The 10,327-nt window shown below is 38.3% G+C and overlaps 1 protein-coding gene across 1 annotated transcript in view; it reads left to right on the forward strand.

Annotated features, from left to right (window-relative positions):
- Nucleotides 1-6,638: 6,638 nt before the first annotated feature.
- Nucleotides 6,639-10,327, forward strand: part of TCP11L2 (t-complex 11, testis-specific-like 2) — a 6,665-nt gene continuing 2,976 nt past the window's right edge. The window contains exons 1-4 of the mRNA XM_010133800.1: nucleotides 6,639-6,776; nucleotides 7,454-7,674; nucleotides 8,594-8,730; nucleotides 9,755-9,942. Coding sequence (XP_010132102.1) covers nucleotides 6,639-6,776; nucleotides 7,454-7,674; nucleotides 8,594-8,730; nucleotides 9,755-9,942 — 684 coding nt within the window. The remainder of the gene's footprint in view (nucleotides 6,777-7,453; nucleotides 7,675-8,593; nucleotides 8,731-9,754; nucleotides 9,943-10,327) is intronic.

Raw genomic sequence — 10,327 nt, forward strand, 5'->3', positions numbered from 1 at the left:
TGCCTGGCGCGGCCCTGGGGAGGTGTGTTGCCCAACGTCTGAGGTGAGGGTAACCGCTGTGGCTGTCCAGCGGACTGGCCTGGGGGCACACCCGCTCATCTCGCCCGTAGGTGTTTTAGTTTAAGCCTTCATCGAGAGAAGCCTGGGTGTAAAAGGAAGAGCTGCGGAACTAGAAGCTAAAGGAGAGAAACGTGGGCTGTAAGCTGTCAAAAAATGAGGCATGAGGAAGTTCCGTAACTTAACAAAGGCTCTTTTCGGCTCCTGTGCCGGGAGTGCAGGCAAAGGTGGAGTCGGTGAAGGGGAAACCCGAGCCCAAGTGAGATTCAGTCGGTGCCAGCTTGAAGATAGTAAGGATGTAAGACTAGTAGAACGAACAAAGTTAAGGTATTTATCGTGGTAGAACTGGACAGAGCACTTAAAAAGTGTGCGCAGATGGAGAGACTTACTGAACAAAGCAGGGCTGTGGAAAAAGTTTCCTTGAAGATGTTATCTGAAGAAAAAAAATCCTTTCAAACTGTCTTTTTCCCCAGGTGCTTCATAAAATAACTCCTAAAGGAATTCTTCAGGAGTTAAAAGAGTGTTTGTGTTCTCTAAAACTAACCTGACCTTGCAATCTTGATCAGTTTGAAGTGAATGTTTGGGTTTGGTGATGTGAATTTGTAAGAGCAAGGTGCCTTTAAGCATCTGGAGTGTTGTATTCATGCCATCTTTACTAAAAAGAATAATCCCAAACTGTCTTAAATAGTGGCAGAAGCCATGATAATTTAGTTCATCCTTGTGAAATTAACTCCCATTTAGAGTTTGTCCTTAAAAAGGCTGCCAAATAGTTCTGATTGAAAGAAGGCACACAGTGTAATGAAGCCCTGGATACTATGAAAGTATCCAACCTAGTATAAAACTAAACATGGGTGTTTTAATGCAGGAAGAGTAAAGAATGTTGTAACCACAGGCTAACCCTTTAATAGAATAGGTAGGATATTAAGGTGTGTATTAAAACAACTGCCTAATATATAATACTTAATGAACAACTCAAAAAACAAAAAGATGGTATTGTCTGTTCAAGACTGTGAGTTACAAAGATCTGGGAAGGCTAAAGGGCTTTCTGAAATAAAATTATTTGGGAATTATGTTAATCTAAATTTAAAATTACATGTGAACTTGGCTCTTAATAATTAAGAAACTCTATGCTGCTTACAAAAGCATGAGAAAAAGCTGCTCTTCTAGTGTACGCTTGGAAGAAAGGACTAAGTAACTTGTCTATTGTTGTAACTAAATAGAAATGACTTTTTTTTTGTTTGTACTTAGCTTTGATCTGCTCAGTGAATGTGCTTTACTGTAAGCTTTTTTACTGTTAGGCAGCATATTTAAAAACTGTAGATGGCATATCCAGATTCTTCTTGTGTATTCATGAATGTTTACTTTGTGTTTGCTGCCTTGTTTGTCTTTTAAACTTAGAATTTAGCAATAATGTTCTGACTCAGCGGAATACACACATTCTTCCTTACCATTCCATTTGAGGCATCATAGTAGAAAATATATTCACTGTGGCAAAGATTGCAGTGTTTTTTCAGTGTGTCACCTTGTGTTGCATTGTTGAAGCTAATTAAGCCTTCTGAAGCACTCTACTGACGGCTCTGCTACCTGTATGTGTGTATTGTAGGAACAGGTATGGTCTCAGTACATCGGAAGATGTCATTGGTCTCTTTGACATGCAAGTATTTGTTGCCAAAAGATCCTTTGCTGGGACTAGTATGTAAAGACTTAATGTATATATAATTTTAATTTCTACCTTAATGATTTGGTTGTCTTGGGAATCAAGACTCAGGTGGAAAATGGCAATGCTGACTTTCCCCTGTGGTTTAGTACTTCTGTCAGGAGCACCTTGCAAGTCTGAATATTTACAAACTTGAACATTTACTAGAATTATTATACTGGCAATTAAGAGGAAGTTCTTGAAATGATATGTAAATTGTATGAGAATTTGGGGGGGTTAATGGTAATTTTATTTCTTCTATGTTCTTAACACCTAGACTGAAGCGGTAGATACATCTTGAAGTACTCATACTAGGCGAGTGATTTACAAGATCTTTTGGGCCAGTACACTGTGAAGGACGTTAATCAGTTCTTTCGATGGACCACGTGCAACATTAACCTTTTGGAGGTTAGTTATATATAAATAAAGAGGTTTCCTGCATGAAAAAAGCCTGGAAATACAGTGTTCTGATGCTGATCCAGAAACAACAGTGGGAAGGTAATACAGACTTTGCAGGCTCTGTCACTATATCACTATATTTAAACGAGCAGTTCCACATCAAGAACCTAAAGTGTGTTCTAAAGTTAGGTTATCCATCACAGCTAGTTTCTCATCAGCACTAGTGTTGAGATCTGTAACACAGATTGTAATTGAAGAAATAGTGTGTCTCTTGCGTAACTAGTGACTCATTTCTAATTGTAACTTGAACAATACAGTTTCCAAGTCAAAAATATCTCAGCCTTTTTGGTTCTCTAGGTCCTCTTGCAAATCTCAGTCTTGTTTAGTCAATATTATTTTGAATATCTGCTTGTTTTCAATTGCTTACTAGAAATTAAATTTGATGTCCTAATAAGAGTTATGATGTTAAGGACTTCAACTAATGCTGTTAAGTCTTGAACCCATGACCTCTGTGTCTTGGTAAAAAGTCTCTCTTACTGGCTTCTCTAGTAAAGTAGTAACTGTCAGCTGTGTTCTTGCTGAGGTTTTTAATTCTTTTTACAAAAAAACATCACAAAACATTAACACCAGGCACTCAAATCCCTCCTCTTTCCTCTTGGGGGAGGAGGAGGAGTAGTAAACATACACTTAACAAGTGTTAATCACCTCAATTAACAGGAGAATACTCATCAGTGTAATACCTCATCAAGTTTTAAAGGCCTATTCGGGATGAGCTGGTACCCCCAAAAAATCAAATGCTCTAAGCTGTAACTAGGTGCCAGCATAAAGAAGTATTCATTCTTACTCCCTTTTGTCTATCTCTTGAGCCCATAATACATTCATTCACATAAAGATCATTCTTTTGCTGCCAAAAGGGGCTTTTTCAAATTTCAGTGGTTGCAAAGTGTGGTACTTCTTGCCTACTGAAGTTGATGGAATTTAATCATAAATGAAGTCGTATTACTTACATTTGCTGACAGAAAGCATTGTTGGCTGTGTCTCTTCATAAAGTCTACTACAGAGTGCTTCATGGCCATAATCAAAGATGGACAGCTACTTCTGGTATCTGGGCCAAATTCCTTTGGCAGTAATTATGGCTTACTTCCAGTTTCTCAATTTAATATGATTATGAACATATTTTTCACTTCCTGTCATACAGCTGTTAATCATCTCTATCTCACTATGCAGCTGTCCAAATTCTCTGCAGTTACAGATTATCTGCCTCGGAGGCAGCTTCTTTATGTAGACAGAGGCTCTGTGAAGCATGACACTTCTGTGTTATTTGTCATATATGCTGAATGTAATATTAGAGGCTCAGAGTTACTATTTGACTTAAAACGGGAAAACCCATCCGCCCTCACCTCTAGGAAGAGTGTTTTTTGGGCCTATGCCATTGTCAGTCTGATTCCAAGTAAAGACCCACCTAAAGCAGTGGGACAGACTTTTGGCTACACCCTGTCAGAAATACAGCATTCTGAGTTACTTGCCTGTTCTCCCCTAGCAAATTTGTTTGCTTTGAAGTTGTTACACTCGGTGCAATCCATTTGTGGAAGGAAGCTAATTGCTAAACCTGGCTTGTTGGCAAAGTCAGTTGGGGGATGGTAACATCATGAGATTCCTTTATTGACATTGAGAACTTTCAGAATTCTGAAAACGCAACTTTAGGGCTTACTGTGGGTAGACTTTTATGTTTTAAATATAACCAATTTATAGGCCGTCTCTAACATTATGGTATGAAACGGCAGAAGATACAAAACCTTCTTGCGGAACAGGTGTAGTTTGTTAATAACTGTATGATTCTGCATGTCAAGCCAGATCCTTTCTGTAACACCTTTTTAAGAAAGGCAACTACTTGTTCTTCCTTCACGATATAATGATCAGGATCTTACTTTTGAGGCGGGGGAATAAAAAAGTGCTGGTTTTATGGGAAGTGTATTTGTTTTTCTAGGTCCTGTTTACCGTAGCACCTGAAGTGAGTCAGAATGCCTCTCAACGATGAGCAGAACAGCGATTCAGATTCCTCACGCCTCTCTGAAAGCACAGCTTCTTCTAGTGACTCTGAATATTCAAGACAGAGCTTTAACAGCGATTCTTCAAGCAAACCCAGTTCCCCAGCGTGTAAGCCTATTTCAATCTTACCTGCATTGTACATAGACAGATAAGGCTAACTTCTCTCATTTCTCTTTGCTGTCATGGGTAGAACCTGGAATTCTGAATCTCTGTTTAAGAGTATTAAGAGAAAGGCATGGCTTTCTCTCTGCTATGAAGCAGTGCATCTCCTTGTGAGTGGAACACCACCAGCAGCTGTATCCGTGGGGGTCTCCCTGTGCACTCCTTCAGAAAGTGTAAGAAAAGTGTGCCACCGTGGATATCCTGATCTTGATGTTATCTTGACGGTAGCAGTCTCCCACTTAACTAGATGTGTCTTTGTGCAAAGGGTGGGATTCTTCTGTTTGATCCATACACTAAATCTGTAAGTTACAGATTTGATTTTTACAATATTATATCAAGTTACATGAATTTAATCTCAGATTCATGTTTTTTTTCTTTCATAAATATTATGATCAAACAGCAAACACACATTTGCACAAGGAAAGTATTTTGAATAATGTTAAATAAAACCGTGGTTAAAATGTGGTTCTCGTTCATGGTTGTAAGTATTCTCAGACTGTGCATACTTTTTATTGTCTATGTAAATGAAGTCTTAACATTAAAAAAAGCTTGTTAGTGGAGCTGCAGTTGGCAGCTGGCTCGTTGTCTGTCTTTATTACCAGTCTTCAAAGGCTTAATTCCAAATACTAAAATGACAGAATTTGTGGGTTTAGAAACTTTGGGAATTTACTCTTGCGTTTCGGTGTAAGGTTTCTGTTACATTAATATTTTTCTGTAAAAAGGGAATGTAACTTACGTTGCATCTGCTATGGAATGTGTGTGAGGGGGCGTATCTCAAGTCAGTAACTTCAGAACCTTCTCTACAGACAAAACCACGATATAGCTATTATGTGCTCAGAATTATAATGGGTATCTGGTGTCTGTTATTGCCTATGCTTTTGGTCTGGTGGATTTTACTGAACAGTCAATAGGAGATCTGTGGAATGCAAGATCCTGTTTTAAAGGAAAAAAATCTTAGTGATGATGCGGAAATATTAAAATGCCCCTCAGTGTTATGAGGCTTATGTGATACTATGCACACACACCCCTGATAAGCAGGGAGTTTTCTGAGTTAGTGTTTTAAGAAGATAGAAAAACCTGTTAATCCTAGATTGTTTCTTCTGGAGTACTAGAATCAAATAAGCAAGCAGTAAAATTTCTAAATTTTAATCTTTTCAATCGCACTTACCAACTATAGATATTTGGCTTGAATTGATCTTGTTTTGTTCCAGCAGCAAGCCCTCCCAAGATTATTACATTTGATGAACTGATGGCAGCTGCAAAAAATTTGTCAGACTTGACTCTAGCTCATGAAATTGCTGTAAACGCAAATTTTTGCATAAAACACGAAGACTTCCCACAGAACAGGTAAGAGCCTGAATTTTGCAAAAAGCAGCACTGGGGCTGGGAAGAGAGGAGAAATGAATGGAGCAGCAAATTAAAAATCAAACAAAACCAAAGAAACAAAAAACCCCCCTCAAAACATCTTGGAAGGCTACAGATTTTTATCCTGCACCTCCAGGAGTCACTGTCAAAACTATCTTGCTTGGAACAAGTGTTGCAGTCCAGCTGAGTTGATATACTGTCTTGGAGCATATTGCTCTGTCTTAAATGTCATGTGAGAGATGAAAGGCTAATGCAATATAAATTCCCATGGTGAAGATTATTGATCAGTTCTGTGCAGTTCCAAGCCCTGCGGAAAGATGAAATGCTGACCTTCTATCCAGTTGTATGGAGTAGCTCATTGGTGCCTTAGAGATAAGGTGGAGCTCATCATGAACATAACTCTAGAGATGCAAAAATACCTGGAGATCCAGAGGAAGTAAGAAGTAACTTTGCTTATGTAGGAAGTTAAAATGTTCTTGCTTACTGACATGTCTGACTTAAAAATGACCCTCGTCTTTACTTTAAGAAAACTTATGTAAAAACCAAGCAGGCTTTCATTTGCACAGATCTCTTAACTGACAGTTGTTTACATGACCGAGAATAGTTTTTGAGAAAGTTTAGTACATAACAGATTAGGACAATGAATACAAATTAAGTAAGGAAAAAGGAAAGGTAGTATCTCTTTACCGACATCTGAATTGCCAGCACCTCTTTATAAAATATGGGTGTCTTAGGAAATACTTGGTGGTGAAGACCATGTTTTGGGAGCTGATGATCCCCAGCGCAAGGAAGATATGGTTGCGGGGCACAGTAGCTGGTGAGGTGGTACATGTTTCCCAACAAGTCATCAGGCTAATCTAAAACACTTTTACCAAGGATGAAAACTGTCTTGGAGTCTTTTCTGTATCTAATGGACTTATTCCACAGCCTTGCAGGCACAGTGAAACAAATTGTACACAAGGCATTTTGGGATCATTTGGAACTGGAACTGAATGAAGATCCTCCAGAATATGAACACGCTATCAAGCTCTTTGAGGAAATTAAGGAGGTAAATGTTCCTCTTGTCCTGTGCCCCAGTATTGTTTTGTCAGCTTAGGCCTGAGAGTCTCTTACTTCACTGAAGGGTCTGCTAACTTGATGAACCCAACACCTTCAAGTTATTTCTTTTATGTTGAAACCCTGAGTATTCAGAACTGCAGAAGGGTGTCTAGTTATTGTATATATTGACAATGAATGTGGCCATGAATGCATGGTGGCATTTCCACTCAGCTTTTGTTGCATGATGGTTAGTTGCAAGTCAGCTTTTTTCTCAGAGCTTCATGTCTCTCCTAGCCTCTTTGCAGCAACATGCTTTGAGCTTGGGGTTTGAACAGGATTATAAATGTAATTGCACCTGCCCATGTGGACTATTGTTTATGATCATCACACAAGGGAGTGTACAAACCTTCAATCCTGGCACAATACTAAGTCTTTCAAGATTTTAAGTTAGTAAATATTTGTTTTACAGGGTAGCCTCCCAGTTTTTGAAAGAGTCTCATTGTTTACATGCTTTTTGAGCTTTGAGCGTTTTTGTGGAACTGTACTGTGACCCTTTTTTCCTGATAATGTTCAGATTATGTGTCTTGTTATAGCTGGCCAGCTAAATAAACTTTAATGTTAAATTTACTTTAGTGTGTTTAAGTGGCTTTTTATTGATAAGCTTTTCCTTTTCCCTCCCTATTTTAGATTCTTCTTTCCTTCCTGACTCCTGGAGCAAATAGGATTCAAAATCAAATCTGTGAAGTTCTGGATACAGATCTTATAAGACAGCAGGCAGAACACAATGCTGTTGATATTCATGGGCTAGCTAACTATATCATCAACACTATGGGAAAGTTATGTGCTCCAATAAGGGACGACGATATAAAACAATTAAAAGCAACTGACAATATCGTAGAATTACTGAGGTTGGTATTTGGGTGTTTTTTAGAGGGGAAAAACCTCTTCTGTGAAAGAGTGCTGGGCAGTGGAAGAGGAGGGTAAAGTCTTGAAGTCTTAAATTTTGTCAGTTTAACACCTGTTTTCAAACTATAGCAAAACTTATTTTTATACAGGAGCATTAAAGGGGAGGAGCTACGACACTGTGGCCAGAATGTTATATGTATCTTTTTACTGAAATGGGTAGAATGCCTAAATCAAACGTTACCAGCCCTGAATAAGCCACTGAACAACAAAAACGCACCCTTGAATAAATCTGTCTTTTGGAGACTGCTGTTCATCCTTACAAAATTTAGGCAGCACATTTGTACTGCTCCTTCTTGAACTGTTTATTGCATGGTTCCACTAGAAGGTCAAACTTTAGGTTTAAAATCTCCCTAGTAAAAAATCTTACTACTTAAACTTGAGTAAAACACTTGCATAGAAGGGCAGAAAGCTGTTTACTGCTCCTTAAATACAGTGAAATATTGAGTAAATGGTGGTGGTGGTTCTACTGTTTTATTGCAACTTGGATCATATACAGGGACTGAAGCAACTGGTTCAGAAAGATTGTTTCTCTTGGAGCAATTGGTAACTAAAAAGTTAAAATCTCCTCACTTAGACTGAGATGTACCAATTGATAAAATTCCTGAAAGCCCTTCTCTTTCTGTTAACAGGTTTGCAGCATTTACTGATGCTGCATGTTGGTCCTGTTCTTGGTAACTTACACCAAAGCCTTACACACAAGTGTCCTGGAACATGGGTAACAGATCTGTTACAGTGAAACACCAGTCAAGGAGTTTACTTCTCCCAGAATTGAAATGAAAGTGCTAATGTAGGTGTAGCTCACATGTACAGGTTAAAATTAATTGCCTATTGTATAACTATCAAATTTTAAACTTCTTTCAGACAAATATTCCATGTTTTGGACCTGATGAAAGTTGATATGGCTAACTACACAATTCAAAACCTTAGGCCATACCTTCAGCGTAATTTGGTGGACTATGAAAGAACAAAATTCCAGGAAATTCTTGAAGAAACACCAAGTAGGTGTTATGCTATATTTAATTTAAACCTTTCCTTTTAAAATGGACTATTTAAAGACATGCTATTAAAAAAAAAATCTATCAATTCCAATTAATTTGGAGGACATTTTCAGTTCCTTGTCTGGATCTAACTAATGCAAAAATTCTGACAAGCAAGCTACCAATGGGCAAATGCTTAACTTGCTATAAAATACGTTTATCTGTAATCTGGGGCACTTTCAGACAAATGTCTGCTTCCTAAATTGGTTGGTATATAACAAACAAACAATAGCACTTACTCCTTTTAGTATGTAGGGCTTCTGCCTCCAAGATGAGACTTTCTCTCTTTTGCACGCAGCAAGTCTGTTAATCTGAAGTAAACATGTAAAACCACTTAGTGGGCCTGGAAGTTGGGACAGGATCAGGTTTTTTTTAATAAACAAAAGGCAGGCTCTGAGGAAAACTTAGGACATGCAGAGTCAGCTTGATCCACTATTACAGGTTTTGCGTAATATGGCTAAACATTGATCAGAAAAATGTATTTTCCAAGAAGAAAAGTAAACTTGTATCTGGAGGAGGGGCTTCTAAAATGGGAACTCTTCTAAAATGAGCCTGCAGTGTTTATGTATGCAGCCTGAGAAAACTCTTTAAAAGCATTTCCTTTGCAGTTACACAGTTTTATCTCACTTTACTTCTACTTTCCAGTCCTGTGCCCCAACTGTTAAGTGGCCTCCCTGAAAAAGGGGAAAAAATTGCATTGGTAACTTGGCCTTTGAGGTGCTTTTACCCAAAACCCTTGTCTGAAGTCTTAACTATTTGTTGTTGGGTTTGAACAAGCTAGCTTGAATATTAAGGTGACCAATGCAAGATGATAATGGAAGAACAGTGAGTGAGAATTTACATGTGTGAATACTGAGCTGTCCATTATGTATGTTTAGCCTTCAGAAGTTCAATACTCTTGTTTATCTGTACAACTGTTTTCCTCAAGCTAGTGCTTGTTTTGCTGAGAGCATGCAGTAAATCTGTGCTGATTTGCAATGCTTAGGTGCCCTGGATCTCACAACAGAATGGATAAAGGAATCAATAGAAGATGAATTGTCATCTCTTTCTGATGAATCTTCATCATCCTCTGGTGCTGATAGTAGTTCTAAACCAATTATTAGTCCTACACTGGTGCTAAACAACGGCTACTTGAAACTGTTACAATGGGACTATCACAAAACAATTCCAGAGGTAAGGAGTGTGTTTCAGTGTCTTCAGATTTCTAGCTGTATGGAAAACATTGGTGTAATGGTGTAATCTAGCTGTATGGAAAACAATACTCTTGCTATTGATGACAATAGGTGAAGTATTCTCTTGCACTTCATAAATACTTGTCTGGTAAATACGGAATTTGGAGAGTTTGTGCTAGTCTAATTTTTGAAATACAAGATGGGCAAGTCAACAGCTAGAAAAAAATAACATAAAAGTTGTTTTCCCTGTACCCCCTCACAGCTCACCAGCTCCACCCTAAGAGCAGTCTTAACCGTGATCGAAGGCTGGACATTATAGTGACAGCACTTGGCTTTTAGTGTTTTTGAGAGAATTGAGTTTAGTGTCCTGTTTTCCTAACAGCAGC

This window comes from Buceros rhinoceros, unplaced genomic scaffold (assembly GCF_000710305.1).
Source record: "Buceros rhinoceros silvestris isolate BGI_N320 unplaced genomic scaffold, ASM71030v1 scaffold19583, whole genome shotgun sequence".
NCBI lineage: Eukaryota > Metazoa > Chordata > Aves > Bucerotiformes > Bucerotidae > Buceros > Buceros rhinoceros.